Raw genomic sequence first — 22912 nt, forward strand, 5'->3', positions numbered from 1 at the left:
AGCGTTGTTTCAACGGACTCTTTTATGGCACCATCAGAATCAGAAGTGGTTCCAGAAAACAATTTTAATTGGCTCTCCGGCAGGTGGAGATAAATAACGGTCCCTCCCTCGAGGACTCTGTGTGTGTGTGTGTGTGTGTGTGTGTGTGAGTGTGTGTGTGTGCATTGTGGGTGATAAGAGCTGAAGCAAGTGACAAAAAGAGTAGAGGGAGAATTCATTAAATCACCTGTCCTGTCTTTCCTGTATAAATGCTGTGTTTAATGAGCCACTCTCATTAGCACTTGATTTTTTTCAAGCTTTCACTGAGCGAGCCATCACACTCAATGACAACGCACACACAGTTTTTCTCTAAAATCTTGTTAAGCCTGTCTTTAAAAGAAAAATCTTTCCAGGAAATTGTTTCGCGCCAATGAGTGAACCTCCATGAGCTTTTTAGCTTCTCATCTGACTCCTCCTTGCCATCTCTTCTTCCTCTTGCCTCTCTTTTCTCACATATTTTCCTCTTTCATCTCCGCTCAATTGTGTTCCTCCACCCCCCAAGCCATCCCTAGCTCATCCTCTTCATCCCATCCTTTCTTCATTAAGATTAAGGTGAAGCGGATCACGGGGTAGAAGGGGGCGATTCGGTCTGTACACAATACCGTAGGATGAGGCGGGTAAAAGGAGAAGAAGATTGATGGAGGGGATTTGGAAAGAGAAGAAAGGAGTAGTAAATATGAGAAGGAGAGAATGGGTGAGGGGAGAGTTTGGCGTGGAGTGGCGATGGTGATGAATAAAAGGATGAAATAGAAGTCAGTGTGTAAAACATCTCAGCTGGCTCAGTCAGTGGCTGTTATATGATTCTTTGTGGACCGTTCATCACTTATTCATTAGGATTTAATGGGCTTTCAGATAAAGATTGCACAACAGTTGTAAAGTATGTTTAAATCGCAGTTGTGGCCCCTGTGTTCTTGAACTTTTATCCTAGATATATTGATATTTACACCCTTAAAGAATGGAGCCCCAAAACTGACGAAAGGCATTAAAAGATTATCAAACGAGTCAACAATATAACTCAATTCAGGAGCTAGAAGGCCCTTAACCAATGGTGGCGTGTATCCATACTGTAATTCGGATGCGATGCATAATGTGATAGGTTCTCCCTCATTCTACACCCTTACCCCAATTTTCATTAAAATGGTCCATTACATTTTGCCTTAATACTTCAGTCGCTGAATTATATAAGAATGCTTAAATGCTTTGCGCTCACAGTAAAATTATAATTTGGTAATTTGCTCCAGAGTCTGAGGGCACCTCACAGATACATACATGGCAAGTTTAATGAATACAAATTGCAAAAAGTCCCAAGTTGTTTCAGGTTGTGCAATCACAGCATCCCAGAGACACACAAACACACACACACACACACACACACACACACACACACACACACACACACACACACACACACACACACACGTGTTACTAAGTGGTGCATCCCTCCACCTCTGGAACCCGGTGACCTGGTTACTGTTTCCCTGGTAACCAAGGAGCAGTATGCTGTAGCATATGCTGTTTCTACTTGATGTTAAAGAAGAACACAATTTGAATGTTATCCTGCCATTAAATGTCTGCTATTATTTTTTTCTTTACCGTTTTAATGCTTTAGAAGCGGCAACCTGCACCCATTGGTACGTTGCATACAACATTTGTATAAGGTTGAGGTTTCTTTGGCTTTACTTTAAAAGTCTAAGATTATGTTTGTTTAAAATAATGACGTTTGGAAAAAGATCATTTGGTTAAAATAAGTATGCCTACATTTGTTATGTTATCTAAAATACATACGTTATATCACGTTGCGAACATATTTATGTCAGTAACCTAACTCAATATTTACGCTTTAATTGCAGTCTGTGAAAGTACATTGTTCGTTTGACCAATCTTATCACTTTTTCTCTACCAGTCTAAGCGGACTTTATCACTGTAAGTTACTGGAATTACTAATGTGCTCCAGTCACGATTACTATTGGGTCCCTGCCTTCTTGTATCAGCGAGCAACCATAAGAATAGATGTAACATGTTCTGAAACTACTCATGCTGTAGGTGTAGCAGTCCCTTTCTTACCCATATGTAGGGCACTGATGACAACTGATAAGTTCCATTGTTGAGCTGATGTTAAAGAAAATACAATTAGACTCAGGGAATGAAGAGAGGTGGCAAGTGAGGGAATTCACAATAAAGAATAAAAAGTTAAAAGGGCAGGTGCAGAGATAAAGAACAGACTGGAAAGATGAAGAGGAAGATGGAAGGGGTAGAGTAAGGAGGATGAAAGAAATAAATTATAAAAGAGTGAAGAAGCAACACAAGAAGCTGAAGGATGTGTAGGAGGTGACATAATAGAACAGAGAGTTGATAATGCATGGGTCAGACAGTATGAGAGAGGGGGGAGGAAGGTCACACAGAGCTCCACATTTTACTCATGCCTGCCATCACTGTCTGGATGAAAAGGAAGCTAGGCAGCTCAGTCAGTGAAACTGAATATCGATTACATGGTTTCATTTCAGAATTCAGCAGCTGAGTGGTGCATTACTTTGCTAAAACATTTGACTTCAGCTTATAGATTGGGATTTGCTTGAAGTTTCTGACAGTGGTGGTCAGTGTTGATAGTGAAGACAACATGAGAAAGTTAAAGGACTCTCATAAATTAACTTACAACTAGTTTCTCTACTGTAAAGCCTCTGCTCATTTCTTCTGCTCAATGCTGGTCTCCATACTACTGCGATTGTACGCATATGTGCTTGAAAACCGAGTTCGAGGTTTGCATAGATTTTCTGACGATCACATTAGTAATATTTAATAATAATGCTGGTTACACATCTTAGTACAATAATTGACCTTGATCATTTAATGTCCCATTCCCACTGATGCCCTCTGATTGTGGGTTGTCAGCTGGCTGCTTCGGTTCGGAGCTCTCGGCTGTCTGCTTCATATCCGGGCTCTCAGCAGTCTGTTGGAGATCCAACATAGCCTCAGCACATTCCGACTGTCTCTGTTGGTGTTCCTATAGCTTCACCCTCTGCTGTCGTTGAAGAGATGCCTCTGATTTGGACTTAGTTTTTTGGTAACCGAGTTTGACCGTCGTAGCCCAGTCTACCGACTCAACGTCACTCAAAGCGCTAGGGCAGCCTAAAAAGTCCCAATGAAGTCCCTATTAGACTACCGGCAACTTAATAATCATTACTAAGTAACAGAGCATTTGAAGACAACCAAATGCTATATAAACACAGCCACAAAAACCAAGTAAGCTAGCTAACATACCTCTGACGAAGTGGTCGCTGCAGACACGGCGTTAGCAGACTCTGCTCCTCCCGACCGCAGACGTAGGTTTAAAACCCACTTTTTACGGCGTAGTTCTGAGAGCTTTTTACATTTCTCACCTTTGGCAACGACAATCTTTGGTACTATAAAACACCGTTTCCTTTTCTCGGTTAGAATGATTGGAGCCGCCGTAAACTACACAAAACATTAGCATTTTTTCGGACGGCAGATCCTCAGAAGCTACTTCACTCCCTGCCCTCCATCTGAATTGTGCGCTCTCGCGATGCAGCAGTGTGACGTCACGTGAAACCAACCTATATAAAGCTGAAGCCAGCAGATAATTAGCTTAGCTTAGCATAAAGAATGGAAGCAGGGGAAACCGCCTACCACCACCTGTGCTGGATGCCTCCCAGAAAGACTCAAGGAACTCCCTGTCCCAAAATATCTAGCACGTAGCTTCCTGTAAAAACTTTGGAGATGGATTTTGTAACCATTTGACTGAAACAGGCCTGCTGATTCCACTGTTCTCAGACTTTATGCTAATGAAGCTAACGCTACCTTCATTGTTTGTCATCATATTTAGTGTGAAAACCTACATTAGGTATCAATATGTCAGCTAACTCCTAGCAACATGGCTAATAACTATATATTCCTGGATGTCTTGCAAGTGATCATTTAGCACTCATTGTTTTGAAGACACATAGAAGCTTTAGACATTCAAGAGTGGGGTATTTAATGTTGTAGAAAAAATCTAGTAGACTTCCTTATTTCAGGCATTTGACCAAAGACACATCACAACATTTTTTTTATTATCTGACAAGGGAACCAGAAGTGGTAGAATGCTAACTCGTATCCGGACTAATTCCTGCACCTCTCTATATTAGCTGTTGGAGGTAGTGGTACAAATGCAATGTATTAAACTCACTTAAGCTGCTATGACTGTTTGTTTTAGTCCAATCCTCCCCAATTCCCACAAGGCTCCTTCGGCCCGTCTTCCCATGGAGCAGCACAGATGTTCAGACCCTGCAGATGCTCTCATATCAGCTTAGGACATTTCTTTAAATCTCTACATCTTTATAGACTCATTTCAATAAAACTCAAGTTGTTTCCAGCTGTATTCACGTAAATTATGCAACACACTGTCATAAAAAAGGACTGACAGGTGGACAATGTAAGCGTCCAATCCAAAGTGTTTGACTGACTGCATCCTCACTGTCTCCCACTACTGTTAATGATGTGGACATGAATCATTTGTGCGTGCGTGCGTGTGTGTGTGACAGTGAAAAAAAAGAAAGTGTGTGTTGTGTTGTCAGCTGGGTGTGTGTTGACTGATGAGGGTTACACCCAAAGCGTGAATAATGCAGAGGACCGTAGGAGTGAGAAAGACAGACTCAGTGTGTGTTTGTGGAAGAGAGAGATTGAGAGATTTATGGTGATTGGGGGAAAGGAAAAGAGAGTAAGTCTACTTAGGGATTTAGAGTTGAGGGACCGACACAAAGAAACAGAATGGTTACATAGTCCAGAAGCAAGATGGCGCCGAGGATGGCTGCCTTGTCTCGAGCTCCTCAACAACTCCACATCTTAGTGTTTTTATTGTTTTACTTTGTTGGTTGTTTTTAACTTTTTTTGCAACATGCAAACCACCCAAGCGAGCCCTATCATCCAATATGATAGAAAACAACTTTTACACATCAGGTAGCTGGTGGACAGCAATAATCCACGACGACCTGCAAACAATGGAGAGTCTCTGTGTTTACCTGCTGGAGCTCTACTTGTGGAGCGCAGGAGGAAGAGACCACGAGGTTCCCGGGCCGGGGTCCTGGTCAGGCTGAGGAAACGTGAAAACAGGCCTCCTCTACCGAGTTTACTTCTGGCAAATGTCCAATCCCTGGATAATAAACTGGACGAACTCCGTAGCAGGGTGGCATTTCAACGGGACATTAAGACCTGTAATGTTTCGGTTTTCACAGAGACTTGGCTCGACCCCACGATACCGGACGCCGCCATTGCTCCACACGGATTCTCCATTCATCGCCAGGACCGGACAATAAACTCAGGGAAGAGCAAGGGAGGAGGTGTGTGCTTCATGATTAACAACAAGTGGTGCTCAGATGTGGAGATCATTTCTTCGGACTGTTCTCCCAGCCTAGAGCACATCATGATCGGATGCCGGCCTTTTTATCTGCCGAGGGAGTTCACATCTGTTGTTCTAACAGCAGTGTATGTTCCGCCGCGCGCTGACAACAACACAGCGCTGGAGGAGCTGTATGGGATTATCGACAGGACAGACTTCTCGGCCAGAGGCCGCATTCATTGTGGCCGGGGATTTTACCAGAGCCAACATGAAGAAGGTCCTGCCGAAATACTATCAGCACGTCAGCTTCCCCACGCGCGGTGGAAATACACTGGACCATGTCTCCTTTCCGGCATCGATATAAAGCCCTCCCCCACCCCCCCTTCGGCAAGTCAGACCACATATCTCTTCTTCTGCTCCCCGTTTACCGGCAGAGACTGAAGAGGGACCGACCTGTGACGAGGACAGTGCAGCGTTGGTCCGAGCAGTCTGACTCTGCTCTCCGCCACTGCTTTGGCATCACGGAGTGGTGTGTGTTTGAGGAGGACGATATAAACACACACACTGACGCGGTCATTTGCTACATCGGCAAATGCATCGATGACGTTGTGCCGCGGATTACTGTACATGGACATTCCCAAATGAGAAGCCCTGGATAAACGGCGAGGTCCAAGCTAAACTTAAACTACGGGCCATCGCGCACAGCGGCGGTGATTTGAGTACAGGAATTCCAGGTATGCACTCCGGAGAGCTATTAGCAGTGCGAAAAGACAATACAGGGACAAGGTGGAGTCTAACTACAAGGGCTCCAACGCCAGAAGCATGTGGTCTGGACTAAAAACAATAACAGACTACAAAAGGACAACGAGTGGTGCTGAGGAAGTGTCTGCATCTCTCCCAGATGAACTGAACACATTTTATGCACGCTTTGAGAGGCCCCCGGCTGTGGAGGCACAGAAGGCCCAGGATCCCTGCTCACTGGTTTTAACCAGTGCAGATGTGCGTAGATCTCTGAAAAGGATCAACGCACACAGGGCTCCTGGACCTGATGGCATCCCTGGCCGTGCTCTCAAGGTGTGTGCAGTTCAGCTGGCAGATGTGTTCACAGACATTTTCAATAGGTCACTGCTCCAGTCTGTAGTCCCCACATGTTTTAAAGAGTCCATCATTGTCCCTGTCCCCAAAAACACAAAACCCATCTGCCTCAATGACTACCGCCCAGTTGCACTCACTTCCATCATCATGAAGTGCTTTGAGCGGTTAGTCAAAACTTTTATCACCTCCTCCCTCCCTGACTCACTGGACCCCCTGCAGTTTGCCTACAGAGCAAACAGGTCCACGGATGATGCCATCTCCCTCACCCTCCACACTGCCCTCTCCCACCTGGACCAGAAGAACACTTATGTGAGAATGCTGTTCATTGACTACAGTTCAGCATTCAACACCATTGTGCCCTCCAAGCTCATCATTAAGCTCAGGGACCTTGGGCTCAACAGCGCCCTCTGTGACTGGATCATGAGCTTCCTAACGGGCAGATCCCAGGCAGTGCGGATGGGGAACCTCACATCCTCCACCTTGACCCTCAACACCGGAGCCCCTCAGGGTTGTGTGCTCAGCCCTCTCCTCTACTCCCTGGTCACGCACGACTGCGTGGCCACACACAGCTCCAACACCATCATCAAGTTTGCTGACGACACGACCGTCATCGGCCTGATCACAGACGGCGACGAGACGGCGTACAGAGAGGAGGTCAGAGCCCTGACATCTTGGTGCCAGGACAACAACCTCCATCTCAACGTCAGCAAAACAAAGGAGCTGATTGTGGACTACAGGAAGAGGCAGAGAGAGGCACACACACCCATCCCCATCAACGGGACTCCTGTGGAGAGAGTCAGCAGCTTCAGGTTCCTCGGGGTAAACATCAGTGAGGACCTGACATTGACACATCACACCAGGTTCATATCCAAGACGGCTCGACAGCGGCTCTTCTTCCTCCGCAGGCTGCGGAAGTTCAACATGGACTCCAGGATACTCTGCAACTTCTACAGGTGCACCATCGAGAGTATCCTGACTGGCTGCATCACCGCCTGGTATGGCAGTTGCACCGCCCTCAACCGTAAGACTCTACAGAGGGTGGTGAAAACTGCTCAGCACATCACCAGGACGGAGCTGCCATCCATGGAGGACCTCTACACCCAGCGGTGTAGGAAGAAGGCCGGTAGGATATTAAAGGACCCCCATCACCCCAGCAAAAATCTGTTCTGTCTGCTGCCGTCTGGCAGACGGTACCGCAGCATCCGGACCAAGACCACCAGACTCAGGGACAGTTTTATACCACAGGCTATAAGACTGCTGAACTCCTGAGCTCTGTGAATGTCTACTCACATCTGTTTATAGTACACACACACATATCTATATATTATACATATCTGCCATATACATCTGTTATACATAATATATGCATCCGTCCATACCTCCTCATTCAACAGTGTAAAGTGTTTAAATACTTTCAATGTATTCCACATATTTCACATCCTCAAATCTTTATTGTTGTTATTGTAAATATTCTTCTCTCTTTTTGCACTATTTTATTTATCTTATTTGCACCATGTATGTTGAGTTGTTGGAGGAGCATGCGACATAAGATTTTCATTGCCAACATACAGTGGGGCAAAAAAGTATTTAGTCAGCCACCAATTGTGCAAGTTCTCCCATTTAAAAAGATGAGAGAGGCCTGTAATTTTTATCATAGGTATACCTCAACTATGAGAGACAGAATGAGAAAAAAAATCCAGAAAATCACATTGTAGGATTTTTAATTAATTTATTTTCAGATTATTGTGGAAAATAAGTATTTGGTCAATAACAAAAGTTCATCTCAATACTTTGTTATATACCCTTTGTTGGCAATGACAGAGGTCAAACGTTTTCTGTAAGTCTTCACAAGGTTTTCACACACTGTTGCTGGTATTTTGGCCCATTCCTCCATGCAGATCTCCTCTAAAGCAGTGATGTTTTGGGGCTGTCGCTGGGCAACACGGACTTTCAACTCCCTCCAAAGATTTTCTATGGGGTTGAGATCTGGAGACTGGCTAGGCCACTCCAGGACCTTGAAATGCTTCTTACGAAGCCACTCCTTCGTTGCCCTGGCGGTGTGTTTGGGATCATTGTCATGCTGAAAGACCCAGCCACGCCTCATCTTCAGTGCCCTTGCTGATGGAAGGAGGTTTTCACTCAAAATCTCACGATACATGGCCCCATTCATTCTTTCCTTTACACGGATCAGTCGTCCTGGTCCCTTTGCAGAAAAACAGCCCCAAAGCATGATGTTTCCACCCCCATGCTTCACAGTAGGTATGGTGTTCTTTGGATGCAACTCTGCATTCTTTCTCCTCCAAACACGACGAGTTGAGTTTTTACCAAAAAGTTCTATTTTGGTTTCATCTGACCATATGACATTCTCCCAATCCTCTTCTGGATCATCCAAATGCCCTCTAGCAAACTTCAGACGGGCCTGGACATGTACTGGCTTAAGCAGGGGGACACGTCTGGAACTGTAGGATTTAAGTCCCTGGCGGCGTAGTGTGTTACTGATGGTAGCCTCTGTTACTTTGGTCCCAGCTCTCTGCAGGTCATTCACTAGGTCCCCCCGTGTGGTTCTGGGATTTTTGCTCACCGTTCTTGTGATCATTTTGACCCCACGGGGTGAGATCTTGCGTGGAGCCCCAGATGGAGGGAGATTAGCAGTGGTCTTGTATGTCTTCCATTTTCTAATAATTGCTCCCACAGTTGATTTCTTCACACCAAGCTGCTTACCTATTGCAGATTCAGTTTTCCCAGCCTGGTGCAGGTCTACAATTTTGTCTCTGGTCTCCTTTGACAGCTCTTTGGTCTTGGCCATAGTGGAGTTTGGAGTATGACTGTTTGAGGTTGTGGACAGGTGTCTTTTATACTGATAACGAGTTCAAAAAGGTGTCATTAATACAGGTAACGAGTGGAGGACAGAGGAGCCTCTTAAAGAAGAAGTTACAGGTCTGTGAGAGCCAGAAATCTTGCTTGTTTGTAGGTGACCAAATACTTATTTTACCGAGGAATTTACCAATTAATTCATTAAAAATCCTACAATGTGATTTTCTGGATTTTGTTTTCTCATTCTGTCTCTCATAGTTGAAGTGTACCTATGATGAAAATTACAGGCCTCTCTCATCTTTTTAAATGGGAAAACTTGCACAATTGGTGGCTGACTAAATACTTTTTTGCCCCACTGTATACGTTGTATATGTTGTGTATATGACCAATGAAACCTTGAAACCTTGAAACATAGTCTACATTACATTCTCTTCTTAACCCTTTTTTTGTCTCTGAATTTCCAGTTTTTGTCACTTCCTTCCTCTTTCCTTCCCTGCTTATTCAAGCAACTTCCTTTCCTCCTTCTGTTTCTCCCCTCCACCTCCATCATCCGCCCTGCCTCCCTCCATTTTCCTGTCTCTCCCTCTCTGAAGGCTGGCAGGATATCGGAAGAGTCTCTATAGTTCTGATACTCGCCGTCTGTTTAGAAACAAACTCAGGCGCTCTGCCTTCTGTTTACCACTTCCACACTTCCAACTGTCACTTCCTCCGGTTAAAACTCTTCAATAAATCCAAATATTTGGTAATGCATCATCCTTTTTTATAGCCATGTTCAACACTGACGGCATACGCGATTTTCAGTCAATAAAACAGGCTGCTATTACCCCTGTCTGAATCACAAATACAGCTCTCATTACACCTCTTCATTACCAGAAGCTGACACATTATTATTTGTTTGATCCAAACAAGCCAACAGTCGATTTGAAAGGCTCCAACACAATTTTCCTCAGTTATAAAATTCAAAACCTGAAATTATCATTACATTATTACTATTTAGGAAGTCTTGAACAAATTACGTGTGAAGTATGCTTCGCTCAGGAAAAGTAAAAATAAAAAAAAGCTAAGCTTAATACTCAGTAACTTTTATTATACTGATTGAGTTACGCAACAAAGTATTATATTTTAGATGATTTGTTTAAATTGGTGTAAAAAAAATCAGTTAGCATTAATCAGTTCCTTTAAAAGAATACACACCAAACTGTCATTTTTTAGCACTATGGGAAGCCCTGACTAATGCCTTGCACAGACTAGGCCTACACAATGACGCGACACGAAGCGCGAAAAGGAAGTTTTTGTCAACAGTCAACATGACGTCAGAAGAAAACAAGCGGTGCAAGTTGTTTGTGCGATGCTTTGTGCTGAAATAACACAGGAAAGGAAATAGAAAAGAATATGGGTGAAGGAATGGATTGCCACACTTGTTGTGTAGGACAACGATTCTTCTTCTTTTTTGAAAGTTGTGCAGCTCATCCCAGGGGCTTTTCCTCACCCCGTGTCTTGCGGTCTCATTGGCTGTAGCTCGTCGGCGCACCCATTACCAGGTACAACCCTTTTCCCACTACAGGATTTGGACTCGCCGACAGGTCCAGATATTTAGCTTGCTAGATATCTGTCGGGCGTCGGGGAGGCGTCGGCAGTCTCTCACCTCGCTCTTGAGCAGTTCACACATAACGATCAAATGCCGACTGCCGAGCGCCGATTTAACGCCGATTCGTCCCCGAGCTCCAAAATCCATCTAGGAGCGGCCGATTGGGCTAAAAATTGTGTATTGTGAACTTGGCATAACTTGGGTTGGACCAATATATATATATATATATATATATATATATATATATATATATATATATATATATATATATATATATATATATATATATATATATATATATATATATTAATGGATTCCATTTTTCCCCATTTTTTTTGTGTGCATAAGATACATTCTTGAGTTCTCCCTACTTATATTCATAGAGGTGCTGCTGAGGCCACAGTGAGTCAAATTTGCCGAAAGTGAAACACGCCCTAAACTGCTTTAGTTATTCCTTTACCTGCTTGCACATACTGTATACTAGTAGGCCTACTGTATTCAAATTCTATGGGGAAAATGTTATATTATCTAAGGAGCTAGAGCAAACTGAGGCCACAAAACACAAGTAGAGAATAGATGCAGTGTGTGTGTGTGTGTGTGTGTGTGTGTGTGTGTGTGTGTGTGTGTGTGTGTGTGTGTGTGTGTGTGTGTGTGTGTGTGTGTGTGTGTGTGTGTGTGTCCAGTCAGGTTAGTGTCCTGCTAATGGACTGATAGATGTCTCCAAAGGAAAGGCAGCGGGTGGTTACTACTCTCTCTCTCTCTCTCTCTCCCCCCCCCACACACACACACACACTCACTGGTCAGTGTGTCTTCATAACATGAGGATGCTACAGTGAAAAAAGATATGGGCGTGTGTGTGTGTGTGTGTGTGTGTGTGTGTGTGTGTGTGTGTGTGTGTGTGTGTACGTGAGAGGGAGAGAGTTTGGGGTTACTGAGGGATTCCAGGACAGGGAAAAGAAAGAAGAGACATTTCAAAGTAATATCTTTCTCAGTGTGAGACGTCCGCTGCTCAAATATCATTTCCTGCACACTGTTAAAATGGTGTTGCTTAGAGACATATTGACTGGGTTGCTAGGATACCATTTTAATTGGTTGGTGTGTGAAACTGAGGCAGGGTTGTGGGGGTTTTCATAGTGGGCCAGCCAGCCAGCTACCCTTGTGCATTCCAACTCATCAAACCTCTGCTATCCAACCAGAAAGAGATCTACTGAACAGAAACAATACTGCCTGATACCTAGAGTTGTGAAATCAAGGAAGCCTCCAAAAGCAGACTGCAGTACCTCTTCAATGTAAACAACAACCATTTATTTATATGGCAAAAGCATAGATCAACGAAATAGAAAGTCATTTCGAAGCTTTTTGAAGAACCATTGAAAAGTAGTGCAAAAAGAAACCCACTATATGCCAGAGCCAATAATCTATACTCTTCCTCTGCTTCTATGCTCTTCCTCTCTTCCTTATGGTATTGGAAATAAGCACAAGTGGGATGTGCCAATAATATTACAGTTTTAGGAAGATTTCTTTGCATTGCATGTTCCAAATTTACATTTCAATCGGGTGCGGCTGCATCCAACTGAATAACCTTTCTCTCACCCTTCCTATTATGAGACGAGTGCTAAGCCATTGTAACAGAGTCATATCTTTCAAGATCTTTGCTGTGCTTAGAGGCCAACCTTAGCATAACAGTAGTTTAGGAGTATCGAAATTCAAACATGAGCCTTTTTTACTGCAGTATTACAAATGTGCCGAATATGACGGTAGCCTTGAGGTAATGAAAAGTGAAGACCCTCTAAAAAGTAAGAACAGTGGGCTCTGTGAAAGATTACCCACTCCCTAAGTAGATATGAAGGCTTTACTGTTTGTTAACAAAATGCTCATACCATATCTGCATATATTTAACACTAAATACGCTCTAAACCTTTAATGTCAGGGAATAAGGTGTATTGTGAGCTTTAATGGTTTGGTATTTAACCTGTCAATGATGTCATAGGTCAAACTGGGGGTGTTTTTTTCTATGGAGTATTTTATTTTCGCACCTAAATATGGTGCAAGGAAAAGGCCTTTATTCTTCTCAACAGTGGATCAATATCAACTCTTTCATTCCCTCTCCTACCCTTCAGCAATGGTCAGCTTGCAACGCCTTCTGAATGTGTCATGCTTGACACTCCAACACTTGTAATGGCACATTGGAAAGCCATTATTTAGACTAAACATCACTACAAGCGTAATTATAAGATTCCAATCATTAATCTTGATTGGATGTTGTACAAGAAGGAGAGAGCTACTCAGTGTCGCATTATGCAGTACCCCATCATTACAGATTGATGGATGCTGCAAAGGGCAGGGGCCAGTTTGTCAGAGTGAATAAAATCAATAAGAGTCCCTGCTGTGGCTTTATTGAAATGACTGAAGACAGATTGGCTGACAAATAGCAACAGTGATTGTTTGTGTACACTGTAAAATGCAGGAGTAGTAGAATAGTTGGTTATTTTTTTTGCCATCTCAATTTCGGAGAAAAATAAATTCCAGGAATATAATGTCAATATATATAGTTTGTGTTATGAAATGCTGACACTGGATATATAATGGAACCTGTACTTTTGGCGGTAGAAAGAAGGAAGTCAGGTGAAGAATTAAAGTGTGACAAAGTCTGGTCTGCTTAGGGAGGTGGTGGATGAATATTGCAAACATCCACAGGAATTTAATCACGGAGAATGGGGTTGTGTCACAAGTGAGTCCAAAACTACTCACGTTACACACTTACGTGACGTACACAACGTTGAGTTACAAGTTGAGTTACGTAACAAATGTAATTATTTTAAATCCAAGCAAGAAACTTTTGGTGGTCATTTCTAATTTGTTAAATATAGTCAAGTGTCTAATTTACGTACCTTTATGTTTCCTTCTAGCTCTGTATACCTCATGATTTAAATATAATTCATTTCTTATGTCATTACATTTACCAACATTAAGGCTTCTGGTATTCGTATGTTAAGATGCAAATATAGTATATGAGAGCGATTATGAAATTCATTGTGTAAACTGTAGTTTCTTTGGTTTTGTCCATTATTTTTATTTTTTAAGTAAGTGATTTGTTTGTGAAATTGACAAGACAAATACAAAGAAACATTCTGTAAGGTCCATTAAACTCCATCTGAGTGACATTATCAGCCTTCATCCTTGTCAACTCCAGCCCTCCACTATGCTCCTTTATCTCCATCTGAGCCACTGTAGATGGAATAATTTCCCCTAACTAGCCCAACCTCTATAATCACTGATTACCACCTACAACCCTCTGTAATCAGCCGCCGCCATCTTATGACAAAAGACTCTGTCTGCAGATGCTTAGGTGGATAATAATGACGAGATTTGTTGCGTTTAGTCTTAGGAAGATGAGAAGAAATTCATGAGATCTGAAACAACCCTGTACACTCACTGACAGGCTTAGTGACCCCACTGACACTTATTCTATGAAGGTAGATATGGTGCAAAATGCGAGAGCTTGTAAAACCTTATGTGAGTACAATGTGAGGAAACAATTCTGAGCTTGTGTGCATACATTTACACTTGTATAAGATATCAACGTATCTGTCTACAAAATTTGAAGTCACAGAAAAAAAAACGTTTTGTAGCTTGTAGGAAAAAAATGAACTTAGTGATGAAATTTTCACTCGCAGAAAAATATATATTTTTTCAAAATATATATTTTTTCAAAATATATATTTTTTCAAAATATTTTCCATTACAACTGCAACTTGGTTATTACAACCTCTCAAATCAGTCCTTACAACTTCACGAACCTGCTCTGTGGCAGTATAAATCGGCGAATCTGCCGCCTTCACTTTAGATACACTTGTGATGAATGTGTCGCTAAAGTAATTTTCACTTGTAGATGTGAGGGAGGGAGGGGGGATGGAGCGAAGGGGTGGAGCAATCAGAACGACGAGGAGCAAACTCGAGTCAGTCACACAGTCACAGTCATATGCCCCTTTCCCACCAAACCAGTTCCAGTTCTAGCTCCGTGCTAGTGCTCTTGTGGTTCCGAACCGGCTCTTCTTTTTATCTACATTTTTTTCTACAAGCTACAAAACGTTTTTTTTTTCTTTCTGTGACTTCAAATTTTGTTCACATATACATGGGTATTTTTATACAAGTGTAAATGTATGCACACAAGCTCAGATTTTTTTGCAAGTTCTCACATTGTACTCTACAGGTGCTCACATCAGGTTTTACAAGCTCTCGCTTTTTGCACCATAACTACCTTCATAATATTCCTTGTAGATAACATTTCATAAATTGCATCAAAAACACCTGTCACCTCCACTTGGGAAAAACACACCTAGACATGCTTCAGGTCTTTTTGCAGCTCTGTGTTTTGCCTGTGCAAGCCATTGAACATGAGGGTTTTGTAATGTGTGTAAAAAAAATAAAACTTTCCAGGTGATAAGCTGAGATCTCTTTCATTGATCTTCACACAAAACCAGGCAGATCAGCACATGAATATGCTCTCATTCCTCCTGCCTTGAACTCACATTCTTAGAAACACACAGATCTGAGATAGACGGACACTTTCACACACATGGACCCTACACAAGAATACACACTATTGTAGCTCATCACTGGTGTGTGCTCAGGGAGCCAGTGAAGAGAGACAGTGTATCTCCTCCCGGGTCAGTGATCTGTGTGAATTATAGATCACAGATTTTCTATCCCAGGTTTTGTAGCCGGACCCATGGGACACACTCAGGAGATGAAGACAGTATGATAGACACATACAGAGGACAGAGAGGCAGACAGTGGAAGAAAGAAGGAAACTGTGGAGAAAATGTCTTAAATAGAATCTACATTTTCAAGCAGGTAAACGCACAGTATTTTTGAATCAGTCTACTGTGGTTTGGATTTGGCTGATGCTAAATTCCTTCCGAAACTGGATCAACTACACAAGGCATAAGGTTCCCCGAGTAGAGCATTAGCTGTTAAGGCCTTGGATCCTACTTTATTACACGATCCTAGTGTAGACCTTTATTATTCCTGTGTTGTGCTTTTCTTTTTCTTATTCAATAATGCTTTTTTTCCGTAATTACGGCAGGGAACAACTTTGACCCAGTGGTATTCCAGCGGTTTGAGTGTCTTATTGGATCCTCTTATGTCGACCTGACCAAGCGTAAATCACTTTGTCCAGAATTGTTCAGTTATGATCTTACTGCTAATTTTTTAGAAGGCTTTTTCACTTGGAAAAATTGTGTTAAAGTGGCACTTTTCTTAGGAATGCTAGTGTGACTGCTGGGATGTTGGTTTTAAAAGGTAACTAAATTAGCCTGAAATATTACCACAGCTCAACCCAAATTGCCAAACTTTACATTTTTATTCTTGTTCAAATTAATTGATTAATTGATTGCAAGTTTTTGGGTTGAAATAAGTGTTTCTTTATATTTCATATCTAAATTAAATGTGCATGTATGTTTCTCCATTTTTCTCAAATCTTGTTTCAGGGCTTCTCTGATGCATACTGCCGCAGTGGCACCATAACGTTCATTAAAATCTAATGTAATAGGACTCCAGGTGCATAAGCTGTCAAGCTTTCAAAGTTATGGTCTGAACTCATGCAAAATACTCATTCTAAATTATTTCAGGGTCAATATACACAAGAATTTCTAGAATTCCGTCTAAGGTGAATTCTTTAGTTTATTTATTTGTTTAAGTGTTTTAGTGTTGCATAACTCTGTAGAGAAATAAATCAGAATGCTCAATATGCTAAATAAATTACTTGCTGTATCAAGAATTGATCAGCATTTCCTTATTTTATGACTTAAATGCCCATAATAAATGCATAATGCATTTGTAATCTCGTTGACAAAACATTCCTTTTTGTAATTTGGTATTCAACATCAGTGAATCATCAGGGTAAAATGACAAAAATGGTGCCACAATCCTAAATGTTATAATCAGAGTGATTCATCTTGGTTGGTTGTTGTGAAGACACACATAGGAAGGTGAGGATGTGTTTGTAGGCCTGTTTGCATGTATGTCATAGCCATTGATTATTGTTGAAGTCAATATGTCCTTTTTGATTCTGCGTCTCGTGGGAGCTTTTGGTCGTCGCGTTAATTGTCTCTCTGAATCACTGCACTGTGACTTCTGATAGTCGTCTTGACTCGAATGACTGACTTTGCTCCCTGGAGTTCTACATGTAGTCAATTATGGCCTGGCGTCTGACGAAGTGAAGTTTAGTTTATTTTAATCTGTAAATGTGAAATATTACAGTAAAGCTCCAAAGTCCATTCCATTTTGATAAACCCCACCCACATTTGTCATTTTTTCTACTGTACACCTTCAAGCTTTTTTTCAGACATCGGCAGACTTTTTCAGAAGGAGGCTTTTTATTTCTAGCGATCGTCTATTCACCCAAAAAAAGCATCTGTCACTAGGATCTTTCATCACCTGTAGCAAGCTGTTTACGCTAGTCAGGTCCAATTTAAACGTTGACTCTCAAAAAAAAAGAGAGAAACAAAAGTTAGCATTTTAAAGATGAGGACTAACCGCATACATATACAAGCATATAACAATTGGCAATATCTAAACATTGTATGTGAAAGTTGTAAATGTATGGTATTATTCTCAGTCTAACCTTAAAAAAAAGTATGTTATAAGTTATTAATTTGCTGCCCCTTTGTAACATAGTGTTACTTCAGAGGCAGTGTGGAAACGAAGCTAGTTAGCCAGACATGCTAACAGTTGCAGATGACTGTAACTAGAGAGCAGACGAACACGGTGTTTAATTCACTCTTAATATTATTGCTCTTGGGTTTTAGATTTTTGAAAAGCCTTAAATGTGAACCATTCTGCAAACTATTATTAATTATGCTTTGTACACCCTTATTCACACAGTCTCAAAAAGAGCAGCTTGAAAGGCCTGCAGTGTGTATAGTTAGGGTTGCTTAACTATAATTGGACAGTTGTTCGGGGGACATGTTTTTGTTGAACAGTTAAATCCCTGAATAATAAAAGGTGGCAGCGATAAGGTCCTCAGAGTTAAGGCAGGTGCTCCAGTCTTATCTGCTACTGTTAACTCCTCTGACAGCACCCCATTTTCACAATTTCAGCAGCACAGCTCTGAAACCCTTTGTAATTGTTGCCAGGATGTCATCTCTTCTTTCATTTCTCACTTTGAAAAGTCTTGCTACAGTTAAAAAACTTCCATCTGCTCATATAGGTCCTGAAAAGATGGGAACTGTCCATTGTCTTGCAGGGCCATTATTCCAAATCCCCAATAGTATTTAAAAAGTCCCATCTCTATGACAGCCCGTTATTCATAAAAGAGATGCCCATTGTTCTGAAAATACACACACTCCATGCAACATATAGAAGCACATGGCTAATAATTAGAATTACACTATAAAACTATAAAGTATGACCTGCCCTACTCTGCCTCTGATTGGCTAGTAATTGTTGTCTTTGTTGGTAGGGTTGGTTATGGTTAGACTGGAAATATCAGGGAAAGCCATCACACGGAGAGTTGGATTGGTCATGCCTTTATCATAGTCGTAAAAAATAGGGAAGTTTAATCTTCTCATTTGGCCGAATAATTAGCCATTAGCTTTTGTTTGCATCTAGAAAGGTTTACATTTTCATGCAATAGGACTAAGACGCTGAGCAATTTACCTTTTTTAAATAACAAAAAGATTCTGATTTGGAAATAATAGTCGGTCAGGAAAATGCCATGGCAACATATAGATTTTCCCTCAAGGTGCCATTGTAGCATTTGAACATTTTGTACAGGTCTATGAAAACAATTGATATCCCATAGATCAATACGCATCTTGCCTATTGTTGTATGAGCTGTCTGTGTGTGGGATCAGTGATGCTTGAAGTAGCGATTGAGCATGACACCTTAAGATGTGATTGATTTAAAGGCTTCTTTTTTCATAATGCTAAAGAGAAGGTGGACAACATTTCACTCTGGCCTTTTGTTATTCCTGCTGGTACAGTCAAACCAATCAATTTTCTAAAGGCCAGACTGTAAGCTCAGGCTAAAATGTATTAAAGGTTTTTTTTAAATGAAGGCCAAACTCCTACAGTGAATAAGGAGGAGGAACAATCCCTGTTTACCTTGAGAAGCCTTTGAACCGTCAAATGGAGGCAAGGAAAGAACTCAGAGAGATTTTGCAGGAACAGGATGAAGAAAGATGCTATTGAGCTACATTTTGATGTGTGAAAGACCTTGGATTAAAGCCTTTTTTTTAAAATCAAAATGACATAAAGAATCACAAATGTTTTTCTCTTTTGTTTACCCAGGTATATGAGAGAGGAACCAACGTGGAGCAGTTTGTGACACGTTTCCTGCTGAAGGAATCGGCCAATCAGATTCAGTCTCTCCTGAGTTCTGTGGAGAGTGCCGTGGACGCTATTGATGAGCAGCACAGCCAATCACGGTGAGTCACAATGAGAATTTCACTGTGTGTTGATGAGTGTACACATGTTTCATGGCATTATCTGTAAAACTCAGATACTCAGCAGCCAAAATCAAGACCAGGCAGTGATTCAAGCACAAATGGTTTCTGATTAAAATGTCTGTCGCTCCCACAAACACTCACATACTGGCACACTCAGGGGCAAATACACAAAAAAAAAACAATCAGCCTCTGATTTTCTTCATAATCATAGTGAAAAAAACATGTGTTTTCACCCTCTATTTATTTCTCCCTTGTTCATATTGGTTATCACCTGTGGATCCTCCAGTAACTTCTTAATTATTTCAATATTCCTTCCTCACTCCGTATTTTTTTATCCTTCACCCTTCCATCTTAATATCCTAATAAATATATTTTTTCCCATTTGTCTGTTTTTTTCAGTCATCAACCTGCCAAGGTGAGCCCACGGATGTCAGAGAGGCGCAATGAAAACACCGTCCCTGACTATCCCCCGAACAACAGAGTCAGCGCCAGGGAGGCTGTCAGGACCGTCAACACTGCTTCAGGTGACACACGCACGCACGCACACGCGCGCACACTTATCCCTTCTATCCACATTAATCAGCCACCTGCACAGGTTTAATGCAGCTTTCCTACAGCATAAAGGGCAGCACGGATAAACTGGTATAGGGAACAGGGTTTAGAAAGGAATTGAGGTGAGGAGGGGCGAGTAGAGGCACATTTCCAAGTTGAGGGGATGAGAAATAAGAAGGACCAAAGCAAAGGAAGGGAAGGTAGAGAGATGGCTTCATCGTAAAGTGTTAAAGTAAAACTTGTAAGTGTAGATGAGGCCAGTAAGCACTTAACACTTAAACCTGCTTTCTAGTGCTGTTTTTTTATGGAGTGTGTGTGTGTGTGTGTGTTACAGTTCCTAAAACAGACACAAATTGATTGAAGCTGGTAATTCCCTCTGAGCAAATGCTGGACACTCATCATTCTTTCCTTCTCGCTCTGTAAACTTCCCCCTCTCCATCTCTCTCTCTTCCTCCACCAGCTGGTGGTTAACACTGCAACGCAAGCTCGCCTCAACACTTAACGCCCACTCCAACAAATTGCTTGCTGCAGAAATGACACTTCAAAACTTGTCGAGATATGGCTTCACTTTATTGCAACACAAACTTAAATGAAGAAGGTTCAAACAAAAAATTCAAACACAGTTGAGTCAAGGCTTGTGGAGATAGAAACTTTCATAGGGCAAACCAAATCAATCACTCCTCAGATGTTGTTCTTAACAAGTGTCAGTTAAAGGTGTTCAGACAACTTAAAATCACTCTGAAAAACACTGACAAGCTGTGGTTAACATGACATTGCCATTACATCTGTTTTACATATTGCCATATAGGTGGAAGAATTTCTTTACTTAGCTATTAATCTAAATCTTTAAAGGCACTACAGCTCTCAGGTTAATCTAGTGGACTAAAAAGTTCAATTTTGGCTTACAAAATGTAGAGTAGAAATATAAAGAGGCATTATATTAAAATAATCACAGTAAATTACAAGTACTTGAAAAGTACTTCAGTATACGTACATTATTATATTCGACTGCTGTAATCAATGTACAGTAGAAAGCATAGTAAAAGCACAAGTTATCAACGTCTGGTAGCTGTTAGCACTGGTTATCTATAACATGTGTTGTCATTGATACCCTATTCAATGTTGTGAATCACCAAAATACAACCTGTGTGTCCTTGAGCTTTAAAAACAACAACTTCAGAATGTTTTGTTATTTGTTTCTATATACTGTACTCTAGCTATGATTCTGGAATGAAACCAAAGTTCACACGCTCATGCATGTTGCACAACTGACAGCTTGTCCTTTGCACCATTCAATCAGCTGTGTCAATGCATCAACTAGTAATGATGTCAATTCAACTTCATTGCTCTGTCAGTAGAAATCACTCTAGCTTCAGAAAGAATCAATAAGAAATCAGTTGACTATTACTGCTAATAGTGTTCCTTGCAATACTTAAAATAAATAGTACATTTTCTCAATTACTCTCAAATAATAGATATCAGAATAATCATTTACACACCAATGAAGTCACAGAATGCATTGCAAAGGAGGCCATGTTTTTAAAGCATTCATGAACTCAAGTATATTACCCATACAAAACCATTGGCCTAGCTGCCTTCCCCTTTGTCCTATATTGTTCTTTCTTCAATTGCACTGGAAAACAACACTCGCCACAAATGTAAAGTGGATATGATTTATTGACATGAAAAGGCTGTGGGGTTTAGTTAATAATATCTTCTGCAATGAAACACCAACAGCACACTTATCAGAACCTTATCAGAAATATCTATGCGGTCTATTTAGAAATGGAAAAGGTCGCTGGTGCTATAGAGCGAACAATGGTGCTGTTGTCAAAGCCATTATTGATTTAGGGAATGACCAATGGAGCTGAGGTTGATCTTCTACGATGGCTTTTTATTCTCAAACAGCCTCGATGACAGCGCGTTGCCAAAGAACAGTTTACCCTTTATCCTTCATCTTTAAAGATATATATTCTGACATGCTACGCACTGTGCTATGACAAAACTGTTTTTTTTCCCACCCTGTTCACATAAACATAAACACTGGAGAAAGATAAATGTTCCTGATTTTAAGAGGGAAAATGTGTTTGTGTTACTGTATGTCTGAAACAGTGTAGGCCAGTATTGGAAAATACTTAAAACTAGTGTGTAAGACCATGAACACAGTGGGAAAATGTTTACTGAGATATAAATCCAGTGACGAGTAGGGACATTTTTTAATAGACTTCTATAAGGTTTCCCTCCTTATCAAAGTGTTGGACAAGGCCAACTTCACATGCCATACATTCATAGTTAGCTGTATGGAGCTATACTTTATCTATGGAGCAAATATCGCGTATATAAAATGTAAAATCTGCAACTGAAAAAAAACATGAATTCAAATATCAAAATATATATAAAAGTGAAATATGAAAATACCTATTTTATTTATTCCAAAAAAATTGCTGAACTGAATCAAAATAATATTCAACCCAAAAAACATTTTAAATACTTGTTTTTAATTTGAATACATCATTGTTTTTTTTCAAAGTTCAGGATGAAAACTTGAACTTTGAAATGAATTATATGTTTTTTAATGATCAAAACTTATGACCCTGATATAGTTCCATATGGCTGTTGACGGAAAACGTAATTGATCTTAATAAAATTGGATGTGGTTCCTTATTTGCACTCGGGGGAATAATTTGACATTTTGAGTAATGTGTTTATTGACTGGGTGAGAACTAGATCAGAACATCAATACCGCTGCCATGTCTGTATGCCTAATAGGAAGCTAAAACACCAGCTAGTTAAACTAAGCCTAATCAGTGTAAACTGGAAAAAAGATCATCCGATGTCCGTTTAGGGGCATTTATTCATTATCAGTACAAACTATGTATAATGGGTGCAGTAACTTCTTGAAGACTTAAAATAGTCTATTAATAAACCACTGTGCAACCACAACATTACTTTTTGCAATGCTAGCTGGTTCCCCTGTTTTCGGTTGTAAAGGGTCTAAATAGTTGTAGAGTAACATGGTCTGTTAACACACGAGTGGTT

General features: G+C 41.0%; 1 protein-coding gene across 1 annotated transcript in view; it reads left to right on the forward strand.

Annotated features, from left to right (window-relative positions):
• Nucleotides 1-22912, forward strand: part of necab2 (N-terminal EF-hand calcium binding protein 2) — a 124495-nt gene that overhangs the window by 48502 nt on the left and 53081 nt on the right. Inside the window, exons 6-7 of the mRNA XM_063898679.1 lie at nucleotides 19164-19300; nucleotides 19721-19845. Coding sequence (XP_063754749.1) covers nucleotides 19164-19300; nucleotides 19721-19845 — 262 coding nt within the window. The remainder of the gene's footprint in view (nucleotides 1-19163; nucleotides 19301-19720; nucleotides 19846-22912) is intronic.

Source organism: Eleginops maclovinus, chromosome 2, assembly GCF_036324505.1.
Source record: "Eleginops maclovinus isolate JMC-PN-2008 ecotype Puerto Natales chromosome 2, JC_Emac_rtc_rv5, whole genome shotgun sequence".
Taxonomy (NCBI): Eukaryota; Metazoa; Chordata; class Actinopteri; order Perciformes; family Eleginopidae; genus Eleginops; species Eleginops maclovinus.